General features: G+C 40.0%; 1 protein-coding gene across 1 annotated transcript; it reads left to right on the top strand.

Moving 5' to 3' along the window:
• Positions 1 to 1,260: 1,260 nt before the first annotated feature.
• On the top strand, positions 1,261 to 25,782 carry LOC117522880 (actin-related protein 2-B). The gene is made up of 9 exons (XM_034184293.1): positions 1,261 to 1,408; positions 5,349 to 5,459; positions 9,952 to 10,167; positions 10,610 to 10,682; positions 11,519 to 11,655; positions 14,921 to 15,070; positions 22,596 to 22,741; positions 22,950 to 23,082; positions 24,636 to 25,782. Exons 1-9 carry the CDS (start codon positions 1,361 to 1,363, stop codon positions 24,804 to 24,806), a joined length of 1,185 nt encoding a protein of 394 aa, XP_034040184.1. The 5' UTR covers positions 1,261 to 1,360; the 3' UTR covers positions 24,807 to 25,782.

The raw sequence follows: 25,782 nt of genomic DNA, 5'->3' as shown, positions 1-25,782 counted from the left end.
CTCCCCTCTTGGTGACACCCCTGATGTACTGTCAATGATGGGACCTTATATGTAGACAGGTGTGTGCCTTTCCAAATCATGTCCAATCAACCAAATTAACCCAGCTGGACTCCAGTTAATCTGTAGAAACATCTCTAGGATGATCAGTGAAAACAGGATGCGTCTGAGCTCAATTTTGAGTTTCATGACAAAGGTTGTGAATACTTATATACATGTGATTTCTTAGTTTTTTATTTTTATTAACTATGTAAAAATCTAAAAACAAAAAATAATTGTCATTATAGGGTATTGTTTGTAGAATTTTCAGAAAAAAATGAATTTCATCCATTTTGGAATAAAGCTGTAACAGAGTAACAAAGTGAAGCGCTGTGAATACTTTCTGGATGCACCGTACATTGTTTTATGCATCTGGTCCAATGGGTACATGTCTCAGAGTAACATGAGAACAACAAATATCGTAAAAACAATTAAGATGCACAACATCCAATTAAGCAACATCTAGAAACATCTCAAGGATGATCAGTGGAAACAGGATGCTCCTGAGCTCAATTTTGAGCTTTGTGGCAAAGGCTGTGAATACTTATATACATGTGATTTCTTAGTTTGATTTTTAATAAATTTGCTAAAATCTCAGAAAAAGAAATGCTCTTCACGTTGTCATTATGGGGTATTGTGTGTAGAATTTTGAGAAAAAAAAAATTTCATCCATTTTGGATTAAGGCTGTAACAACGAAATGTGGAAAAAGTTAAGCGCTGTGAATACTTTCTGGATGCGCCGTACGTAGCATTATAACCAGAACTAAAAAATGTAGCTTTTTAGTGGTGACAGTAATGTTGACCTTGGTTGAGTTTGAAAGGTCAAACTCCTTTTGAATTGAAGAACTAGATACAGAATACAATTACTGCTGTTATGAAACTAATATGAAGTCATCAGTTTTCTCTAATGACCTTTGACTTCAGGTGGCCTTGAAATTACAAACATCAAGGTCCAAACTATCTGGAGCCAATATGGGTAAAACAGTCTTGAGTAAAATGGTTTAATTTGGTTTGTAATTAAATGTCAAGGCCACGTAGAACCATTTATTATGTATCGACGTGTACGTAGCGGATGTTCTCAGTCGCTGCCCTTTTTTTTTTTTTTAAATTATTTTTTAATATGTATTTATTCAAATTGTGCTGAGCAGCTTTTATTTGGAGGGCGTGGTTAGGCGCCACGCCCCGCCTGCTCTCCGTGGGGAGGGCGTGGCTGTTATGCGTCTGGGTGAGCCGCCTGCTCCTCCCTCTCCTCCCGTCGGCCGGGTCTGCTTGTCTTCCTGTTTGCTGAGAAAGTTGAGGGAGCGCTTAAGGGGCTTTTTCCACAATGGACAGCCAAGGAAGGAAAGTGGTAGTTTGTGACAACGGTACCGGGGTGAGTTCATCATACAGACATTATTTAACGGTCCGCGTCTCCCTCCCCGCTTTTCTTTTTTAAGCCCTTATGTCGAACGAGCCACAGAAGCAGGAAGTGGTAACAGGGTGGGCAGCTAGTTAGCCTGTTAGCTCGTTTTCATTCATACAGGGTCCGTACACAGACGGCGGGTAGCGCTGCAGTGAGCACTGTGATGAAAGCTCAATATGCAATAGTGCCTCTGCTCGTTAACACTTTGAATTTATTATATTCAAGTGGCGGCTCACTTAGTAGCTATCAGCCGCGATGCTAAGGTAGCTAGCTTGTCTGGTAGCATCGTACAGCTGGTTGTCTCTGTCAGCTGTCGTTGACAATCTGAAACTATACTGATTGTGTCCTGACGTTTAGTGTTTTTAAACTAACTAAAATCACTACCAAAGTCGCATGTGTAAAATGTTACACAAGCAAATGCTAGACCATATAAGGTAAATTTGAGGAACCACCTTTTATATTTTCCTGTTGAACGGCTAACAGCCGCGACACCTTTTCCGGTGTTACACCGAGATTTTGTGACCCACCACATTCTGGCACTTGCAGAGGAATTTGAATTATTTTAGCCAAATGAATGTACATCTGTAGACGTTATCCAGTAGTCATATTCTAAAGTGCGATGACTGTCGAGCCCCAACCTCCCTCCGTCTTTAATTGATTGATTGCCTTGAAAGCCACATTTTAATTAAAAATATGGTTGCTGAAATATGACCAAATAATCCCAATTTGTTAGTTGTTTTTACATTGAACTGTTAAGCATAGTTGCAGGGGAGTGTTGCAGACTATCCAGAGGAGCCCAAGTCTTATTTTCCACCAATATTCCAGGCTGTTTGGGAATGTGGAACACCTCCAGATTGAAGAAAAGAAAAAATAGTTATTCTAAAATATGTACAACACTCTATAGTGGCAAGAACACCTAAACAATATTGATTACTGGAAATGAATCCATAGCTGAGACAAATATAGGTCAGAACATGCAAGCTAGAACCTGACAGATATGGGTTTTGGGGGGGGGGGGGGGGGGTTGCAGTGATACACAGATTAGGAAGTAAAACGGAAAATTCTCTAAGGTATATCTTCTGTTATACATTCCAATTCTAAGGTAGAAATCTACTACTGTATATGTAAATACCTAAAAAAAAAGAAAAAAAAAGAGAGAGAGTAGAGCCACTTTGGTGCCTGGTCTTGAGGACCACGCATGGTAGGTTATATATGTACATCCAGAAAGTATTCACAGCCCTTCACTTTTTTCACCTTTTATGTTACAGCCTTATTCCAAAAAGAGGCAAATAAACCAGACTTGCTGTCTCATTATCAAACTACCTTGAGGATGTAAAATTGTCAAAAAACTACCAAAAAAAGTTAGATCTTAGTTAATTTAGTTAATAAACTGAGCAATTTCTCAAGGAAGAAGCCAAATCTTTGATGGCCTCTAATTTATGTGAATGTGCTGTAAATGTAATTTTAAACAATGTGGCCAACAACTATTTTTTTATGTAAATATTTGGTAGTGTAAGGATGTGCTGTGCAGACACTAAAGCAATACTCTCTCTGTGTTTGTTTTTAATCTGAGATTTTCTGTTCCTTGTTTACATTACTTGACTGGCTGACCTGTAGTGCATGTTCATCTGGTGCCTACAGAGTTTGTACGAGTCCCAGCCTGTGAAACCGTCATCATCACCACATAGCTGTGCATTGAAGATGGTGGATAGTTGTGACTTTACAGATATTCCTCCAAGACACAGCATTCAGAGCCTAAAAAGGCCTCTGACCAAGAAGGTGGTTGGATTAGAATCAACATAGGTTTGGCTTTTCCCACATGGCGAGCCAGTCAACCTGTTAAACGGCTCCAACTGACATTTATTCTTGCTGAACGTGGAGGAGTCTCGACCATTTGCCCTTCTTTGAGGAAAAAAAGACTCATTTGGGTTTATCCAGTGTGAAGAGTTAATGGAGCTATTGAATCCAGAATCAACAGCGGGTGCTGTATAGTTGATGGCTCGCATATCGTCCTCCTGCCCGAGATATAAAAGTTATTTTGAGCATTGATAAAGCAAAACAACCTCACTGCTTTAAGTTGCAACTTTTGTCCAGCAACAAGTGTTGCTGTTTCAGCAGTGCCCTCTGATGGTCACAGTTGAAAGGCACGTGTGCTCTGTTGTGTTCAGCTCCCGTGAAGGATGTCTTGCAGACTGGGAATGAGTCCAGATGAGTGACTGAATGTGTTTTTTTTTGGTCCTGAAATGCATCTATAAGTGTGACATCTAGTGGCAGGAAATCACTTATTGCGTCTATTAAGATAATTGTTTTTATTTATTTATTTTTAGGATAAGTGTCAAATATTCTGTTGTTGCAGCTTTTCCAGTGTGAGCAGTTGTGCATTTCTCAGACTTGTCACTGAAACCGAATATCTTTAAGCTTTCAATGGTTAGTTTAAAAAAAAAAGTCTTTAGTACCAGAATGATTCATCTGTCAACTGAAAAATAATAGTATATATATGAACTACATTATAGCTCAGTGGTCAGCCCTGTGATATACTGGCGGCCTGTACAGAGTCCCACCTCTTGCCAAATAACTGCTGGGATAGGCTCCAGCACCCAGCAACATTTAATTGGAGTAAGTGTGTTCAGAAAATGAATGAATGTAGCTCAGTGGTAGAGCGGTGATCCTCCAACCAAAGGGTCAAGGGATCCAACTTGCATTCCTGACTGTTGGTGTCCTTGTGGAAGAAAATGAATCCAGACTTGGTCAGTCCTCAGGTGGGAAGTTATTCTGTACCTGCTTGGTTGTGCACATGGTCCCCAGTCTGAGTTCTCACATTGGGGTTGGTTCCAGGATTAACAAAAAAGAAAAATTTTCACACAGGAAAGCACAATAGTGTTAGTGCCTTCACCAGCAGATGTGACCACACTCAACCAGAATCCTGGGCTAATCAGTTTGATCTTTTTTTTATCACTTTGTTCAAAGTAATTAGTGGAATAGGTCCCCCCCCCCCCCCCCCAAAAAAAAAAAACTATACAGACCTGTGAGACACTGTGATTATTATTTTTTTTAAACTTAATAAAAGGAATGAATAGCCTTTTCACTTAGTTGTCATTTACATTTTTTTAATCAACAGAAACAAAGACAGCATGTATGTTCACTTAACATTAAAATAGAAACAAATGTAGATTTGGTTATTGTAGTTAATGTTTCTGCATATTTTATGTCTCACACATTTAAGTGCTTTTATGGTAACTACTTTTTTAAATACTCAAAAATGCTTATGAATATTTTTTCCCCTGGATGGAATAAGCAGTTTGTGTCTTCTCTACAGTTGTCATTTGTTCTGTTTGTGTTATTGAGAATTTGCCGTTATGCAGGATTTTAGTCCTTGCCCACATTTTGCTTTTATTGCTGTTGGACCAAGAATCAGTTTTCTTTGTAAACCATGTCAGCAAAGAGGATGTTGGCTCAGTGGTTTAGTGACTGATAAGGAGTGTTTCTTTCTTTCTTTCCTTCTTTCTTTCACATGTAACTTTTTCTGGAGCTTTGTGTGAAGTCTTAGTCAAGGTTGAACAACAGAGCCAAAAGGAAGTGAGAAGAGTCAGAACCACAGCCACATATAGTTTGGTCCATAAATAGCTGAACATGGAAATGGTTTATTTCTTTCTTTTTTTTTTTTAATTCTCTCTCTCTTTTTAAAGATCTCCGGCACAGCATATGTGAGTTGAAAGGAAATGAAATTACAATACATCCTTTCAGCTTTAATGTGAGGCTGTGAATGCTGCAATAGTCACAGTGAATAAAACCCTCCATCTTTTATGACCAGATGTAACTGGGCATTTGGCTTTGACATCTCAGTATTAAATATATTTTCCTTATGCCCCCCCCCCCCCCCCCCCCCCCCCCCCCCCACTCTTCCTTGTAGTTCGTCAAGTGTGGTTATGCAGGCTCCAATTTCCCAGAGCACATCTTCCCTGCACTTGTTGGGAGACCCATCATTCGTTCAACTGCAAAAGTCGGAAACATCGAGATTAAGGTAGGAACTGATCCACCTAATGTTTGTAGAATCATTGTTTTCTGTTCGAGAAAGTTTTGGTTCAAAGGCAAACCTGGTCAGGAGCTGACATCAAAAAACTAATTACTTACAAGAAGTGTGAAATTAAAACCTGTCGTTTATTAAAATCTTTCGTTTATTTTAGACATTTTCTACCTTACATACATTTTAATATGGAATGCTTGGACAGATCCTGCAATTTTGGTAAAGATCCACTTAGACAGCCTTGGCCTAAATGTGCAACAGGTTCCCTTTCTTTTAGCTTGAATCCGATGTATATGTTTTAGAAGTTATTTTAAATTATTTTTATTTATATTTTTATATCTCCCTTCTTCTTCCTCCATGTTTTGTTCTCCATCGGTGTAGAATGCCCAGAAGATGGTAAGTTCAGGTTGGTGTGTGCCTCCTGTCCTTGCCTGCTACAGAGAGACATGCCATGCTTTAATATTGATATAAAAAATTACCATCAATTTTGTTTTCCTTTTGTCTTCATTGTGTTCTTGTGCCTTTTAATTTCTACTTACCTGATCAGATCTTTAAATGAGGGCTGAAAATAATTGATACCTCCTGTTTTATAACTCTTACTTACATTACAAGTGTTGAACCAGAATTTTTGTGTTATTTGGGATGTTTTAGACACATTAGGCATTAGGCAGGTTTCCATGACCCTCCAAACTGCGCCAATTGGAAATATGCTTAATGGAAACACTTTTTGGGGGGCATATATATATATATATTTATATATTATACAAAAAAAATTTTTACATTCGCATTAAGTGGGGTTTTTTTTTGCCATTTTGAAAAAGGGCATTTCAAAAACCAGCAATGGAAACACTCTTTCCATTGTTATGGGTCACATGACATTGTAAAATACACAAAGTGGTGTGTGTGTGTGTGTGTGTGTGTGTAGACAAGGTATGAGGGAGAGCTTGTTAAACAGTCCAAAAGATGATGTTGGAGCAATATTATATATATATATATATATATATATATATATATATATATATATATATATATATATATATATATATATATATATATATTTTTTTATTATTAAAAGAAATGACTGTGTTTAGCGGGACTCGCCTTTCTGTTGCCTTGTGTAGTGGATTCACAGTTCTTGGAAGAGTCTTGCTAGAATGACAGAGAACACAGGACCCAGCAGTCACGTTCCACCACTTCATGGAAATGCTGTCATTTCCCTTTTCTGCTTTGTCGACATTCTGAAAATATCACAAAACTTTGTGCATCTTTGTAGTGGAATTCCAGTTAATGTTAGTTTGCATTTAGATGGTGTTTGATAAATTTGTGCTGTCTTTTTAACGTAAACCTAAAACTAGAGAGGGATAAATTACTGAAAGCAGTCCTTGGCTCAGAGCTCCAAAACTCTGCCAAGTTTGTTGAATGTCTAGTTGTGTTAACCAGTGTCTTAGAAAAGGGCAAAGTAAAAGTCTGTATCCCCCTTCTGGGCCTGATTTATTTATTTCAGAAACAGGAGATAAAAATATAAGTCATTGAACAGTACAGACATTGCATCATTGGGGGAAAAAGCCCAGTTTATGAATCCTGGGATCACAACTAATAAACTGATGGACTTGGAGGCATCAGATGATTATAAATTAAAAGTAGTGCCTGAAATCTCTATAAGTTTCTTATTTATTCTTTAATATGTATAATGTGCAGTGATTCTGTCCCAGAGAAAGAGCAGTTCAAAGAAATAATTTTAAGCCCAGTATTTCCATGACATTCATATCCATGAGTGTATGCAAACCTTTGACCATAGCTCTCCATGTACCTAGTTAAGAACGCATGGCACACAGCTGGAAGGTTGAGATGAAAGCACATCTGTTAACTTTTTTCTTGTTCCCTGTGAAGCCATGTGGAAGAGATGCTTGTGTCTGATAGTTAGTTGATGCCAAAGCACACAGGATGGTGGCGTCAGATGGCTGCTTTCAGGCTGTTGATGTCTCCAGTCCGAGTGAACGAGTAGATGCGTGATTGTGTGGCTAACATGAAGCTCTAACATGAAGCTCATTGGTTGTTTACATGACTGGGCTGCCTGCATGCAGCTTTTTGAATGGTGCTAAACCTCGTGATTTGTTTCAGGTAGGCACAGATGCATGGAAAAATTGTCTTGTGCATGCTGGGTAATGGTTTTAAAGTGATCTGGTTTGAGTTTTCTGAGAACGTAAATGTGTCTGTTTGACAGATGACTTTTCTTGAGTCAAGTGGTACCTTAACAAATCTGGTTCCCCCCATTATTCCTCCCTACATAGGACAAACAGGGCTTTTTTTTGTGCTTTTAAAAAAACTTTTAATATACATACATATTACGGGGGTGCATCTGTTGTGTTTCACATTACTTATTTTTAAAGTCGTTTTAAGAGTTCCCTTAAGCAGATTGAGGAATTAAAAATGACCCAGAAAAGTTTGAATAGGAAAAAAAACCCACTAATGTAAAAAAGCCGTATTCCCAAATAAAACTATAGTCCCACATATTTCAACAAAAATAACCCTTGCGAGTAATTTGCAACGAGGGGAAAAACGAGACCCTGTATAGTTAAATAGCCGTTCAGTTCTGAATGAATTTAGCTGTTTACGAATATCTCAGGCTGCCAGTCCTTTTCTTGTCAAACAATTTTTCAGCATCGTAGGGCTGTGAACAGATTAAAAGCACTTTGTTTTGAACAGATTGAGCTTTCTGTGAAAATATACATGAATTTTTGTTCAAGCCCCCAATCCTCCTGTACATCTGGAGTTGTGTTGGGAATTTCATCCATTGTGACCCAGGGCAGAGACTGGTGCGCCCGAAATAATGAAATGCTCTTCAGAAACTGATGACGCCACTTTAAATTTCTTACAAAATATTCATTTCAATTTTGGTTATAAGTAATATTGTTACTATTGGATGTATGTCTTTGCAATCTTTTTTTTTTTTTTTTTCACAAAGTCTTTAATTGGCTTGATTGTGGCTTTGGTGGACACTGAGAATTTGTGGAATCCTCAATAAGTTCCTGTAGCCAGCTTATACAAGGGGTACTGTGGGTGCTTTGTGTAGTAGGGGTGTTTGGTTCTTCCCATTGAAATAGTTAGTCTTAGTCTTGACTAAAATGGACATTTTAGTCAAGACAGTTGTTCTGTTCAGTACTTGCATGATTGGCTGTTGAGTAGTATCATGGAGTTCAGTAATGTGGGTGTCTTTGTCAGTGAGGAATTGTTGACAGATCTTGACTTGGTGGACTTGATGGATGCCCTGATTGTAGGGCTTGATAAGCTGACTGAGGAGTCAGTGTCTGGTTTATGGGCATGGATCAAGACTAGGATGATCCAGGGCTTCAATAACTTACCGGACTCTGTGATTAGTAGTGTATTTGTATGTGGTAAAAGTGTCGAACCTGATGAGTCACTCCAGCAGTAACCTCTGGGAGCTCAGTCTTTGAGGTTGAGAGATGGCTGAGGAGAACTTAGTTATGAGGTTACTTAACAGAAGTGTTTGGTGATGATATCTTTGCAGAAAATGATGGTCCAACGTTTCAAGGCCCCATACTTCCTGTCGTACTGTATGGGTGAAAGACTTTGGGTCCATGAAGTGACCTACAGCGGCGACTGGATGTCTCTTGTACTAGATCTCTCCAAAAAAAAAAATCTTTGGGTACTGCTGAAATCAGTTTATATCAAATGAACAGTTACTTGGCGATCTGAAGATCCAATGTTCGGGTACCTCAGTGTGGATGGACCCAACATTCAGAAAAGGCCAGGTGGACACCCATGTTTCACCTGGCTGCAGCAGGTAGACAGCTACATTCAGAAAGTGGGGATGGTTCATTCGGTGTTCTGCCTGGATGGGGTGTGATCAGAACCCACTGTGGTTCTATCGTGTGCTAGATGTGGTGGCGTGCGGCTCCAGCACATGCTCCACCACTGTACCTCAGTAATATTGATACATGATTAAAACAAATATGTTTCTCCGCAAATTTAGATTTTGCTGGTGCTGCTGATTTGTTACAGATACTGTTATTTCTCCAAGTGATTGAAAAACTTTCAGAGGGAGAGCTGGTTGAAACCAAGAAACACGGGGATAGGTTTGATAGAGGCTGTAACTAGATTGCGTTCTGTGTGCTTCAAAGTGTAAAATAAGTTTCGTGTGCTGCCCGTCTTTGTTGGTTCTGATTTTTAACTGTTCCTCACTGCTGTTTATTACAAGATCTAAAGTAATGAAAGTATTACATCACAGATGCATATTTACCTTTTTTATCCTTAAGACCCTCTTCCTTTGACAATTGTGTTTCTGGCACAGCCCATCCACACTAAATGTCTTTATTTTCAGATCTATCCACTATTCAGACAGTTCTGAAAATCTGTTGTTGATGCTGACATGTAACCAAAATAGTGACAGAAATTAGTTTTCCAGTGACTCCCATTTATCAAACTTGTGACTTGGCATCTAAATATTTGTTTTGACATTTTCTTTCAGGACTTGATGGTGGGGGATGAAGCCAGTGAGCTGCGCTCAATGCTGGAGGTCAACTATCCCATGGAGAATGGCATCGTCAGGAACTGGGATGATATGAAGCATTTGTGGGACTACACCTTTGGTCCAGAAAAGCTCAATATTGAGTCTCAAAACTGCAAGATCCTGCTGACGGAGCCTCCCATGAACCCCACAAAGAACCGTGAGAAAATCATTGAGGTGCGTTGAACTGAATATTTTATGAAATATTATGGAACTTTATGGAATCACAAGTTTCCCTGTTGTGGGACTAATAAAGGATTAATAAAGAACTGATGCCTGGATTTGGGAGGGCTGAACTGGAATTTCAGATTTTGAGTCTATGCTTGAATCTGATGCTTTTATTTTTAAGAAATTAGAATAGTTAAATAGGTTAGTTCTGCATTTTGTATGCAGCTGTGCCACTTTGGCAGCTCTAAATGAGAAGTGACTAAATTGTTTTATTTGGAACTGTGTTTGAAAGATAATTCTGTATACGTTGCCATACATGCTTTGTTCCACACTTGTTAATCATTATTTCTCAAACTGCAATAATAATGGATTTAAAATAAAAAGCTCACTTGGCTTGGCTTTTTTTTTTAAATCAGAAGGAAATAAACCCATTTTGTTCCTTCTGCTGCAGGTGATGTTTGAGAATTACCAGTTTGCAGGCGTCTACATTGCAATTCAGGCTGTGCTGACACTGTACGCCCAAGGTAAGAAAACAGGCACACATGAAGGTCTGCACTCTTAATTAGTTTCACATCAACATTTTCATATGAAAACCACATTTTATAAATGTGGTTTTATAAAATGGAGAGGCTGAATCATGACCAATAGACTTTTGTGTGCCTTAGTACTGCAGCTCTGAATAAGTGAGACTGGGATAGGTCTGTGTAAGCTGTCAGTAGTCACTTGTTCCTGCACCATTGCATTATCTCGTGTTCTCTGTGACATTTTACTATCACATAGTGTATAGTTTTGAAACTTCAGTGCAGAGTGCTGGTGTTACGCAAAGTTAAGTCAGTAGTCTTTTTGTTGTTGCTTTTCCACTTTTGTTTGATTTAAGTTATGCTTTAGAAGTCGCAGGCAAACTAGATTTTTTTTTTTTAATCAAGAATTTTAGAAAAGTTTACAAGATAATCTTGCTGACTAGTTTTTCTTTTTTTTAATCTTCAGTCATTTTGTGATCCGACACCGCTGTCACAGCTCAAAAACTGAGATCCACAAGTATTAGTTAGGGTATATTTTAACGACCACACCCTTGTCAAATAGACTGCACTGGGGGAAAAAAAAGGTGTGAAGTCATTTTACATGTGATGTATAAATTTTCAAATCACACCTTTCTTGTAATACAAGCAGCTCTACTGTTCCACTATTTTCTCTGTTAATTGCAGCCAGCTCATAGATATTTTTCATTTTATTTTTTTAGTGTTATCGATCTGGATTTGTGTTTCATTCATCAGCAAAAGCACATGATAAACGGCTGACACAATGTTCATTTAGCTTGACAGAATTGTGATGTGTTATTGCTGCCGTCCTGTGTTTTTAGGCCTTCTTACAGGTGTAGTTGTGGACTCGGGTGACGGTGTCACACACATCTGTCCTGTGTATGAGGGCTTCAGCCTGCCCCATCTCACACGACGCTTAGACATCGCCGGCCGGGATATCACCCGCTACCTCATCAAGGTACTGAGTCAAGTTATTAAAGCTCCCAGTGTGTGACAAGACAAGTTTATTTCAATATTATATTTCATTATTCAATAAGGAAACTCTGTAGCCCTCTATGTAGATTAATTTAATGGGGATTGGCACTAAAAAAAGAGTCTGAGATATGCACATGTAGGGGTTTTTCTTTTTTTCTCTAGTCTTAAAGTTGTCCATACACATAGATTCAGGTTTGGTTTTATAAATCTTAATCATGGTGACACTGTGCATACATGCATGTGCGTTATGTCCCCTCCAACAGTTAATCATAAATGGTGAATGTACACTCCCTGAACAAGCTGTTTGCATGTGAAAACCTCAGTCAGGTCCCTCAGTCTGACAGTGAAGAGAAACACAATGTTTACATGTATGTTACCCCATTTACAGTGCATCCGCAAAGTATTCACAGTGCTTCACTTTATTCACTTTATTTTATGTTACCGCCTTATTCCAAAATGGACTAAGATAATTTTTTCCCTTCAAAATTCTACTCACTGCCCCATAATGACAACATGAAAAAAGCTTTTTTTTTTTTGTTTTAGTTTTTGCTAACTTATTAAAAAAAAAGAAACCACATGTCTATAAGTATTCACACACTTTGCTCAGTACTTTGTTGATGCACCTTTGACAGCAATTACAGCCTAAAGTCTTCTTGAATATGATGCCACAAGCTTGGTACACCTGTCTTTGGGCGGTTTTGCCCATTCCTCTTTGCAGCGCCTCTCAAACTCCTTCAGTTTGGTTGGGGAGCGTCGGTGCACAGAGATGTTCAGTCGGGTTCAGGTCTGGGCTCTGGCTGGGCGACTCACGGACATTCACAGAGTTGTCCTGAAGCCTCTCCTTTGATATCTTGCCTGTGTGCTTAGGGTCATTGTCCTGCTGAAAGATGAACTGTCGCCCCAGTCTGAGGTCAAGAGCGCTCTGGAGCAGGTTTTTATCCAGGATGTCTGTGTACACTGCTGCATTCATTTTTCCCTCAATCCTGACTAGTCTCCCAGTTCCTGCTGCTGAAAAACATTCCCACAGCATGATGCTGCCACCACCATGCTTCAATGTAGGGTTGGTGCCTGGTTTCCTCCAAACATGATGCCTGGTATTCATGCCAGAGAGTTCAATCTTTGTCTCATCAGAACAGAGAACTTTGTTTCTCATGGTCTGAGAGTCCTTCAGGTGCCTTTTGGCAAACTCCAGAAAGGCTGCCATGTGCCTTTTACTAAGGAGTGGCTTCTGTCTGGCCACTCTACCATACAGGCCTGATTGGTGGTTTGCTGCAGAGATGTTGTCCTTCTGGAAGGTTCTCCTCTCTCCACAGATGAATGCTGGAACTGTGACAGAGTGACCATTGGGTTCTTTGTCACCTCCCTGACTAAGGCCCTTCTCCACTGATCACTCAGTTTAGATGTTTGGCCAGCTCTAGGGAGAGTCCTGGTGGATCTGAATTTCTTCCATTTACAGATGATGGAGGCTCATTGGAACCTTCAAAGCAGCAGAAATGTTTCTGTACCCTTCCCAGATTTGAAGTGAAGAGCCTTTATTGTCATTGTACATGTACACATACATACATGGAAATTTGTCCTCTGCATTTAACCCATTCTAATTACAGTTAGATTTCATCCAACCACTGGGAGCAGTGGGCCACCACAGTCTGGCACCCGGGGACCAACTCCAGATGTTGAGATGCTACCTTTGTCAGGGGCAGAGAAAGGAGCAGACCCTGAGTAAATATGTTTGATTGTGGGAGGAAACCGGAGTACCTGGAGGAATCTCATGCAGACACAGGGACAACATGCAAACTCCACACAAAAAGGGCAAGAAGTGATGCCACAACGTTCTTCCTATGAGGCACCAGTGCTAACCAGTAAGCCACTGTGCCTTGAGACAATCCTGTTGTGGAGGTCTACAGTCAGTTCCTCTGACTTCATGCTTGGTTTGTGCTCAGACATGCACTGTCACCTGTGGGACCTGTGTGCCTTTCCAGATCATGTCCAATCAACTGTATTTACCCCCAGGTGGACTCCAATTAAGCTGATTGCAAGGATCATCAGTGGAAACAGGATGCACCTGAGCTTGAGTTTTATGGCAAAGGCTGTGAATACTTATGTACACGTGATTTCTTAGGGTTTTTTTTTATTTTTAATAAATTTGTCAAAATACAAAAAAAATTCACCTTGTCATTATGGGGTATTGTGTGCAGAATTTTGAGGAAAAAATGAATTTAATTTCGGAATAAGGCTGTAACATAGTAACAAAGTGAAGCACTGTGAATACTTTCTACATGTCCTGTACATCGTTTTACGCATCTGGTCCAAAGGGTACATGTCTCAGAGCAACATGAGAACAGCAAATATGATTGTAAAAACAAATAAGATGCACAACAAGCCTGAGCAAAACAAATTTTTGAGCAAGTAAAAATGTATTTTTCACTGTCGGTCATACAATGAAGTGTGGTAATGACAGACATAAGCAACAACCATTTTGTCTGCTCGGAGTTTCTCATTTCAGTTTCTGCTTTTAGATGGAGGCAAAAACTAAGCTTAGACTGTGACCTAAGTTACTTCAAACGTTGAGGGTTCACTGTGTTGTGACTGCGACTGAATCTCACGAACTTGCGATGCTTTGACAGAACATCCAGAAAGTATGTGCGTTGTCGCACTGTATGACAACGCACAATGTGCGATTGGTTAGACTGACAAAATTGACAGAGGATTTGTTGCATCAGAGTGTGTGGTTACTGAAGCCAGTTTCCATCTCAAGTGTTCAGAAACACTGTTAATGTGAGCAAATGAACTTGTGGACACAGAGTGAACTGCATCTGTTCTTGGAGTTTTTGACACGTTTTGCAAATGTTGCACTGAAGATTGCAATGAAATACACTAACAGTGCTGAAAGGCTTTGTGCCAACAGTCATCCTGTTGTACTGCATCATTCTACTTGCAAAATAACTTCAGTGACATGCAGTTTTGTTGCTTTAAAATTGCTATTTTTAATGTGATTAGTATCAGAATGTAGCAGTTTTGAACAGAAACATGGTTTGTTGTACTCGACTCATCTTTGCAAAAGGAAACGGCAGCGTTGAGGAAACCTGTTGTTTTTTTTCTGTAGAATAACTCCTGGTGTGACTGCGAGTTTGCCCATCATCCCAAACAATAACCAATTGCACTTTATTCAGAAGCTCAGAACTTTGCTGCCTTGTCCCATGTGCACATCCACCCTGCTAATGTCTCTTTGTGCCTCTGTGTGGCTCCAGCTGTTGTTGTTGAGGGGTTACGCCTTCAACCACTCTGCAGACTTTGAGACGGTGCGCATGATGAAGGAGAAGCTGTGCTATGTGGGATACAACATCGAGCAGGAACAGAAGCTCGCACTGGAGACTACCGTGCTGGTGGAGTCATACACGGTAAACACGTGCACACACAGACACCGAAATTAAAAATGCGCATCTAAAAAAAAAATTAGAAAACTATTTGAGAACTGTATTCCCTGAGTAATCAGTGCACGTGTATGTGGATCTCCAGGTTTATTTGCTGAAGCAATGTTTTTAGTTACGCTGCAGAACTTTGGATGTTAAGATTGAATTTTTGTGTTGCGCGCAAAATTGGTTGTTTCCAGTTCCAGGGTTTTTCACTGCAGTTAACAGTAAACAGAATCCTGATGAGAAAAACACAATTTGGAAATGAGTGTGTAATTCTTCATGTAGAGAGCTCTATTGGGATGCTTCATCTGGACAAAACTCCCAGAAGTGATATTTCTCAGTTTAGTTGACACAGACTTTAGTCTGTTCTGGAAGTGCATTTAAGTTTTTGACGTAAGGTTGTCATCTGCTCTGCTTATATTGGCAGTAAATTATTTCTTCAAGAAAAAGCCACAAGATCTTTTCCTTACCATTACATGGTGATTGTGCACCAAGTATTTCAAAATAAGAACAGGACTGATTTTTATATTCAATTTATTCCACACTTTCGAACATTCAAATATTAACATTGATTACTTCCCAGACTTTGAAAATGCAAATAATGAACTTTGTGGGTTTGATGTGTAATTTGTTCAGGCAATATCTGAATAAATGGAGTGCATTTATATAGCATGAACAGCATTTATTACCCCCCCCCCCCCCCCCCCCCCCATCTGAGTCAGCACTTTATGGTGCTGCTGTGCAAGGTGCCCAACTGCACACTGAGAGCAGTGTGGAGGTGGAGGACCTTGCCCAAGTTCTGGTTTCACTGTCTTGACAGGGGGGGTGCATTTGAACTGGGGATCCTCTGGTCCTATCAGAGGTGTCAAGTAACGAAGTACAAATACTTCGTTACTGTACTTAAGTACACTTTTTAGGTATCTATACTTTACTCCATTACTTATTTTTCTGCCTACTTCCGACTTCTACTTATTACATTTTCACACAAGTATCTGTACTTTCTATTCCTTACATTTTTAAAACAAACAGCCTCGTTACTCTTGGCTTCAGCGCCGGTGGATGTGCGCTGACGCCTCAGCGCACATCCACCGGAAGCTCGAGGTGCCAGCGCACATCCACCGGCCCGGCTTTACCGAGGTGCCAGCGCGGATTTATCTGACCATGGGTCCGAAGAAGGCACTGACGGCGGAGGAGGGAGACGATATCAAGAAGTCCCTGGACTTTTTGTCTGAGGAAATCTCTGTTGTTAAAATGCAGCAGAAATCCATTATGGAGCTGGTGGAAGAAGTGAAGGCTCTCCGGATCCAGAATGCCGAGAAAGACCGGCGTCTGGTGCACCTGGAGAACCGTGTTGCAGAGTTGGAACAGTACACAAGGATGAACGACGTTATTATTACAGGAATTCATATTAAACCTCAATCCTACGCACGGGCGGTGTCAGAAGACAGCGGAGGGGAGGCCAGTGAGCAGGAGGCCAGCTCAGTGGAACAACAGGTGGCTGACTTCCTGCAATCTAAAGGTATTCAAATGGACTGTAATAACATTGAAGCGTGCCACCCCCTGCCCAGGAGTGAGGATGGAGACAAGCGAGCAGTTATAATGAGGTTTGTCAACGGAAAACATAAAATGGCATTGTTAAAACAGGGACGGAAACTCAAAGGAACAAACGTATTCATCAGTGAACATCTGACCAAAAGAAGCGCAGACATCGCCAGGAAAGCTCGTCTCTTAAAAAAGCAGGGAAAAATTCAACAGACATGGACATCCAACTGCAAAACATTCATCAAACTGAGCGGAACACCAGAACAAGCGAAGGTTATGGTAATCAGGAACATCAAGGAACTGGACAAATACGACCAATAAGGTATGAGGACACAAACACATCACAACACCATGACACAGACCAGAGGAACCTATTCATCTACTACATCATCTACATCTGGAGACAAGAAGGATATAACTCACAGGATTGCTGATCATGGAAAACTAGAACTGAGAACATTTAAATACACAGACCACAATTTACTGGACTTGGAGCACGATATAGACCCGGACAATAATTTCTTCTCAAATATTAATGACAGTTGTTGCTATTATACAGATGAACAGTTTAATCGGATCATTAAAACGGACAACAAATTATCAATAATCCATTTCAACAGCAGAAGTCTGTATGCAAACTTTAACAACATTAAAGAATATTTAAGTCAATTAAAAAAAAAATTAACATAATTGCTATATCAGAAACATGGATCAATGAAGATAAAGGAATGGATTTTGAACCAGTCGAAGCAGTGGTTTGCAGATTGAAGCAATGCTTCAACCTATTGTTTCGTTTATTCTTTCTTTCTTTCGCTTTATTTTCCCCCGCTAAAACCCTAAAGAGCATACTTCTGTGAGTATTATTTACCTTTTCTATGTTAAACCGACCTGTTATGGTCTTCTGAAACAGTTGATAGATGTATTTTATAACTTAAAAATGGGAGCGACGCTAACACGTTAGCATGTCTATGGCATTTTCAATGTTAAAAGTTAGCATGAAGCAGTTCCAGCTGTCTTCATGTTCGGGTGCATTTGTTTTCAAATTGTAATATTTCTTAAATTCATTTTTGTTTATATATTAATAATCTAATGATGATTATTATATACAATTTCAGAGAAAGAGACAAAAAGAACCTGAATAGAAACACAACAGAAAATAAAATATAAAAGCAACTAACAATGAACATACATACAGAAATAAATGTTTCCTGTGAACACCTAGTGACTCTTACACCTCCATTTCATCCCTGTTTTGTTTAAGTTTAATGACAGTTTGTTTCGGTCAAACCATATTGTCAATGTGTTAATTTCTTCAGTGATTTCCTCCAGAACTATCTGCCAAACTAGAAAACTGCTGCATTCTAGTAAGAGCAGAATACTACTGGAATGAATCTGAATAAGGAAAGTTTTTTTTCTCACTAAATGGATGCTGCTGCACTCACTGCAGTTTATTGTCTGGAATAGTCCCAGATTGCATTTCAGAGCTTCTAGAATTGAAACATTTTCATGCAGGTGGTGTTGGGGGGTAATTTTGGGTCTTGGGCCACATGTAGAACGAATCAGTTTTTAAATTAAGCTTTCAGTTCATATAGTGGCATTTACCTTTTTTTTTTTTTTAAGGTTACTTTATACTTTTATACTTTAAGTAAGTTTTGGAGCACATACTTTTTCACTTTTACTTGAGTAAAGAGGTCAAGTTGATACTTCAACTTTTACCAGAGTGTTTTTTAAACTGCAGTATCTATACTTCTACTTAAGTAACAAATGTGTGTACTTTTGACACCACTGGGTCCTATCCCATCTCTTAATCACTAGACTATCACGTCTCCCGTTTTTAAGATTGACAAAGATGAAGAGCGGCTCTTGTGTTTAAATCTCTGGTGTTAGCAGGTTTGCAGGCTTATTAACTAAAGCGACTTTAAAAAGAGGTGCTGCCCTCATGTGGACAATGTGTGCATTACTTGCCAATGTGCTGCTTCTGTAAAACTTGGCATCCGTTTTTATTTATTTCTTTTTTGATACAATGGTAGAAATTGTGAATAAGGTGTAATTCATTATTTTTGCTGTTTCTAAATAAATGTTTTTTATATATAGTCTGTATCATCTGCTTTTTTGTATGCTCTTAAAAACATACATGCTTTTTTCCTTTTTTTAAAGCTAAGGAAAACTTGAAGTGAACAAAACAAATTTTTTTTGAGAACAATGAAACGAAGATTGACAAAGACATGGAATATCGGGGTAATTGCTAGATTTCTTTTTTGTGTGTGAACAAAAAGCGAAGTGAAGTTTAAAATGCATTAAATGTACAAAATTGTCAGCAGTCATGATGAGATGTGAATGCTAAAAAATGTAATTTATACAAAATCTGTAGTGGCTTTAGTGGCCACTAGAATGAGGCTTTTTAAGTGAAAGAAACTGAAAAACAAGGTCATAGCAAGGTAAGTGTAACTTCAAAACCACACATATTTTAAAGAGATGGAGAGAGGAAGAAACACGTGTCTGCTGAGGCTACATTCATACAAAATCCTTCCTGTAAGGTTGTGAAACAAGTTTTTTTTTTTTTTTTTTCTCTCTCTCTCTCTATTAGGCCCATTTCTGTGAGAAATGGGCCTGTCTAACTTAGTGACTGACACCTGCACCTGTCATCCACGAAGCGTCCAGCAGGTGGCAGACACGTCTGTGGAATATTACCTAAGCTAAGCAAAATTGCTTTATGGATTGATCTTGTCTATCAAAGTTCACCAAATTTGAATGAGCTGGTCCTCATGTGCCCTTTTAATTGAGGAAGTAGAAGATGGCATGCCTATGCTTTTCCAAAGATTTTAGTAGACAGTTGGGGATCTGCTTTTATTTATTTTTGTTTATATTTTAAATGGCAGCAGAGATACTTATGTTAGTTTTAGTTGTTTTTACATTTTATTTTCTTTTATTGATATGGACTTCTTGGTGGCCAAGCAGTTAGTGTGCTTGCTTTGAAATCAGAAGATTTCTGGTTCAAGACCACCTGTGCTCTCTGTGTGGAGAACAGGCACAGTGTGGAGTTGAAATCAGGGAGGGCGCCCGGTGTAAAACGTGTGCTAAATCAATCTGTCTGATCTTCTGTGGTGACTCAGAGAAGCTGAAAGGACTTGGTTCCTTTTTTATAGATATATTAGTTCCCTTTAATCGCACTACAGGCAGCCAAGTTTTAAATTTCTGCCTGTAACAGTATCACTGTAGGAACTCCCAAAGGCATCTGTTTTAAAAGTGGCAGTATTCAGGACTCACCGTGGCTGCAGCTGGCTCAGAGCTACGCTGCTGACACATGGGGTGTTCAGAACTAGTTTTGCAGTCTGCTTTTCTTTCCGAAGCTCTTTTCCCAGCAGAGGGAACCACAGAATCTAAACTCAAAGTCCAAAAGTCTGTGTTTGTGCATGCCTTACCGAGCATGTGTTGTGTCTCAGTGCTCACTGTGACCATGTGTGTTTGGGTTAGTGGACCCGTGTGAGCAGATCCAAATGTGTAGGTGTGTGAACATCTATGTGCAAGTATCGTTTTGTGTGTCGAAACAAGGAGGGCAATGTAACTGTGGCCGAAGGGCCCTGAACTGTGTGTTACATCATTTCCTGTGCAGCCACATTGCGGCGGTGGCTGGGCTACGCTTTTCCCACTGCCTTCAGCTGAATGAAGCCTTTTTGTAGTTGCACACATGACTGAATTCAGCTTGCTGCTGACCGTATCTGTGCTGTAACCTGCTGGAAGTAATCATAAGGATTTTATATTTAAAGTGTGCAATATATATATTTTTGTTTAGTTTTAGTGATGAATATTGAGTTTCAGTATTTAATCTCAGTACAACACAATCTTTAATATACTCAGTAAGTGCAGTGGAAGGTCTGATCCGTTTGTGTAAACATTTTGGAGATGTTGTAGGGATGGTGTATTTGTAAAATGAAGCTCAATTCTGCAAAGACATTTATTAGGGTTCTGTTTCAGTCTGCGTCAAAATGACTAGCTAGCATCAAAATATGGTAAATGGACTGCATTTATATAGCCCTTTATCATCTGAATCTGAAGCTCAAAGCGCTTTACAATGATCCCTCGAAATGATCGGCTCACACACCGATGTCAGGGTGCTGCCATGAAAGGCGCTCACTACACACTGGGAGCAGTTTGGGGATAAATGACCTTGCCCAAGAGTCCTTAGTGATTATCTGGTCAGGCTGGGGTTTGAACCGAGGATCCTCTAGTCTCAAGCCCAATGCTTATCCAGTAGACCATCACCTCCCACATATGCACAACAAAATGTCATAAGGAGAAGGTCCCCTGTTCGAGAATTGCTGAAATAATTTTTAGCAATTTGGCAGTGTGACGCCAATATTATGATTCAAAGGATATAACAAATCAACTGGCGATATAGCACCAAATCTTAAAACATGGCATCTAAAAGCACGTGGCTCACCTCATGAGCAAGTATGTTGTTAACCGTGGAAAGTGATAAACTCCCCCCAAATTTTTTTGTATTTTATAGGAAGAAACCTCAAGCAGACCAGACTCATTGGGGTGGGCATCTGATATATCCATTCTGTCATGGCAGAACAGAAGACACATTGCAGAATGTGCGTTAATTTACAGCTTGAGAAGTGCATCTTCGAGCAGTAAAATGCTTTCATGCCAAGAAAGTACAGATGAAACGTTTGTTTTGAAAATGCTGATGAAGTACAGAAAACACTAGGAGTTGTAGTATTGTGTGCTACTGGACTTAGAGAAAGTTTGTTAGATGTGAATATACAGAGACTGCATTTATGTAGTATTTTTCTATCCAGTGTAGATGCTAAAAGGGATTTACATTGATGCCTCACATTCACCCAGAGTTGCTGTATTGTAGGAGGAAGTCGAGATTGGCTGTGAAGTGTGTGAGGATGGTACAAGATATGTATTCCAATAGTGTGACAGCGGTCAGGTATGTAGTAGGAAAAGCTAATGGGTTCAAGGTAGAGGGCTAGTGGGATTACAACAAGGATTGCCCCCTTGCCCTTTCTTGTTTAGAATATGTTGGAAGCAATCAGGTAGGAGTCTCGATGGACTATGATGTTTGCAGAATTTGTATATCTTATGTTCCTTTCAAATATGAAGAGGTTGGGGTTTGCTCTGGAGAGAAGGGGTTTGAAAGTCATTTGGAGCAAGATGGTGCACATAATGTGATTGAAAGAAAAGGTGACAGAATGTAGAGTTGGTGAAAGTAGATAAGTTTAAATACTTGGGCTTGGCTGCTGAAAGTAACGGAGATCGTGGCACAGAGCTAAAGATGAGATCGCAGGCAAGGTGAAGTGTAGAAGTGGCAGGAATGAACTTTAACAGAAAGGTAGTGAGATCAGTTATGACGTTTGGCATGGAGGTGGTGTCGATGAGGGGAAACGACAGGAGGTGGCAGAGCTGAAGATGCTGTGATAACTACAGCACAGCTAGGATGGTTAGGCAAGTGAGAGGTGAGATTTCAAAGGTTTGGGCATGTGCTAAGGAGGTATGCAGGGTATATGTGGAGAAGGATGCTGAGGATGGAGGCGCCATGTTGGAAAGGAAGAAGGCCAAGGAGCAGGTATCAGAGTGTGGTGAGGGAGAATCTGCAGGTGGCTGGATTAGGGGCTGCTTGATGTGAGCACATTTCCACGTTTCTTGTGATTTATGGAGAGGAAATTGTGTGAAAATTGTCGGAGGCGGCCGATGATGGAAGAGCGCCGAGTCACGGTGACACCTTAGCCTCTGTAAAATCTTCACATCACTTTGAGTTATGTGAGCAGACACGTGGGACAACTCATAATGTTCTCTCTTCCTGTTCTCACGTGGAGGTGGGAGTGATGAGCAGTCAAGCCTTTACATTCACGAGGTGTCAGTCTTTCCTCGGACGTAACGCTGAACAAATGCGCATTCATTTTTGTCTCTCTCCCCCCTGCTTCTCTTTTCACTCATCCTTCCTGCACATCTCCAGCTGCCAGATGGTCGGGTGATCAAGGTGGGAGGAGAGCGGTTTGAAGCCCCCGAGGCTCTGTTCCAGCCTCACCTCATCAATGTGGAAGGCGTTGGCGTGGCCGAGCTGCTCTTTAACACCATCCAGGCGGCTGATATAGACACCAGGTGAGTCCAAAAAAAAAAGGCTTGTATTTCAGAAGATTGGGAGCAGGTATGAACTGTACTGAGACTATATATGTCAACATGTCATGCCAGTAAAGATCATGTTTAATGCCTGGTACCTTCACATTAGGTGTGTAGGTACCAGGAATCAAAATGGTGCGATCAGCCAAATATAGCCAAGCCTGAGAGGTGTCTTTTTTTTTTTCGTCAGGCCTGAGTTCTACAAACACATCGTGTTATCAGGAGGATCCACCATGTATCCCGGCCTGCCGTCTCGCCTTGAGAGGGAACTCAAACAGCTTTACCTGGAACGTGTGCTCAAGGGAGACGTCGACAAACTTTCAGTGAGTTTGCAACCTTTATAGTGGAATGGCACTATTTAAAAAAACAAAAAAAACAAAAAAAAAAACATATCTGTTCACATATTTACACAAGAAAACTTAATTTCCTGAGAATTCCCTTGATTCCAGTGTGTTGAGATAGACCTATGGTTTCTTTTTCTGGGGAAAGTTTAGGTGACCGTGATTCAGAAATGCTTCAGGCATCATGTTTTTTCAGTCACAATTTAAGTTTTTGTTGTTCTCAAACATTGGATCATGTGAAAATTCACATTTTTCCAGGGTGGATCTTCTAAAATCCTGGTCATGTTTGGACCTTAACAGGTCATGTTATCTGAAGCTGTCATGTAAGGCTTCTACCATCCCGACTACTTGGCCACACTCTACTTTCATTGCTGAATCTTTAAATTATATATATAAATAATAAATCGGTCTGGCCAATGATTAGCACCGATAATGGGTCTAATCCTACTGTAAATGTGTCCAACCTGCTCTAAAACACAAAACAAGGCTAGTGTTTGAATTCACTCCTTTAGTAACAGAATTAAGTCATCACTTTTCCAATAAATCAACTGTAGACATGCCAGGGGAGGAGTTGAATGTTTCTAAGAAGCTGAATTTACCTCTAAGTTGAGTTATATCAGTCATTAAGAGCAGACTATCTGCATGAAGGAAATAAGTGAGGGAAGCCTTCAAAATGGCACCAAAATACATTAATTCTTGGTCTTTTTATCAAAGCCGTCCATACGGTGCTTTAAGTATAAAGGTTCTGCACATGAAATGAGTCCTCAAGGCACATTTTCTGTACTGATTTATTTTTTATTCCAAAAATTATTAAAAGTTCCTAGAAAATACATCAGCCCAAATTATAAAACTGTGGAAAACTAATTAGAATGAGATCATACAAGCTTGTGGTTCAAATTAAAGTTTGGACAGTTGGTTTTGAGTATGTAGGGGGAAAAAACATGGACTTAAATGGTATAATTTAGAAAATGAGCCACATCTGTTCCATATGCTGCAGTGTGGCCAACAAACAGCAGGTGGCGCCAGAGGATGACGTGTATTATACTTTTTTTTTTTAATAAACAATGCTACTTTATTCCAAATGAACATAATAACGTGTAGGGATATACATCCGCTTTTATTCCTAGTACTAAATATATTTTGGAAGAAATGGCACTACTTTACATCTGTTGATATTATCAATATCTGATCATTCAACCAGGCAGAGCTGGTTAAAAAACAAAAAAAGCTTTTAAATTTAAGAGCAAACCACTGTGTTCTTTAGTAATTTAGAAACTGGTGACCAAAATTCATCATTACTCAGGATTACATATAAGCAGTGACACGATGAAGAACAAAGCGAAGGCAGCGCCACTCTGGCTGATGGTTATGAAGTGATTTCCTGCAGGTGCACAATGTCATCACGCTGCTTCTCTGTGACTAACGCGGTGTAAGATTAGCAGCACCGGGTCGCTAGCGTTATTTCCTGGTCTCGGCAGTCATTGACGTTGTGGACCCGGTTAATCTTCTGACACAGTGCCATCTTGGTCTTTTAGAAATTCAAGATCCGTATCGAGGACCCGCCCCGACGAAAGCACATGGTGTTCCTGGGCGGAGCCGTGCTGGCTGACATCATGAAGGACAAGGACAACTTCTGGCTGACCCGGGAAGAGTACCAGGAGAAAGGTGTCCGCGTTTTGGAAAAGCTGGGCGTCACCGTCAGATAAAGTCCTAGACGGACACGCCTCACACCCACGGTGTCCCCGTATTGCAGAGTATATATCTATTTATCCCCCTCTTTGGCCGGCGATGTCCCCCCAAACATCAGAGGGAAGCGCGCCGTCTTCTCCCTGCCCCCCGCCCGCCCTCCCTCCCTTCCTTTTCCTGCCTGCCTCTCCTGACACCTTTTCCCTCAAGTGCTGAGAATTTCATTTTATCAGATTCCGTTGAAGCACCTCCCTTTTTTAATGAGTAATGAAGGGTTGATGACGCTCCGCTGATGTATTGAGGATAGGTTTTTTTTGTTTTGTTTTTTTTTATTAATGTACTAATGAGGGTAAAAACTAGTCTGTGAAACTGGCAGCAGCTATTCAGACGAGCAAACTGTTGATGGAAAATGTGGCTTCCCATCAGCCACTGCTGTCAGTATTTCAGTGTTTAGTCTCCGGGACGGTTAAATTAACATGCGGTTTATTATAAGCAGCTTGCAGTATCGCAGTCAGGGGCCACAACAAACGTGCACGGGGCCGCTTCCAGCATCTCTTTCATCTTTTTTATATTGTTTATATAGGAGAGGGATTTCTTGCTTTTGTTGGATGTATATCTTTTTTTTTTGTTTTTTTTTTTCTTTTGTTGCTGTGCACTTCTACCATTAAATAGAGTACATTGTGTGAAAAAGTGTTCCATGTTTTTTGTTTTTCTCTAATGGGATGAACGCGCATGTAAGGCCCCTAAACTTGTCATCAGTTATGTGATGGTACTTCAGGGTTGGAGGGTGGCGGGTGGTGTTTTACTCCCAATAGTGTACTAGAGGTACTTCTGTTTGATAAACGTGTATTTTTTTTTTCTTCCTTTTTCCATGAACATTTGTCCAGTGCCAAGTGCAAGATCTCATGATTTGTCTGTTCTTTTCGCCTTTTTTATTTTTCTGTGTTCAGAGCATAACTGCCTAACGCTGATTTAAATAAAGTGACTTATAAGGAA

The sequence above is a fragment of the Thalassophryne amazonica genome, chromosome 13, assembly GCF_902500255.1.
Source record: "Thalassophryne amazonica chromosome 13, fThaAma1.1, whole genome shotgun sequence".
Classification (NCBI taxonomy): domain Eukaryota; kingdom Metazoa; phylum Chordata; class Actinopteri; order Batrachoidiformes; family Batrachoididae; genus Thalassophryne; species Thalassophryne amazonica.
The sequence above is the reverse complement of the archived record's forward strand: the minus strand, read 5'-3'. Positions and strand labels throughout refer to the sequence as shown.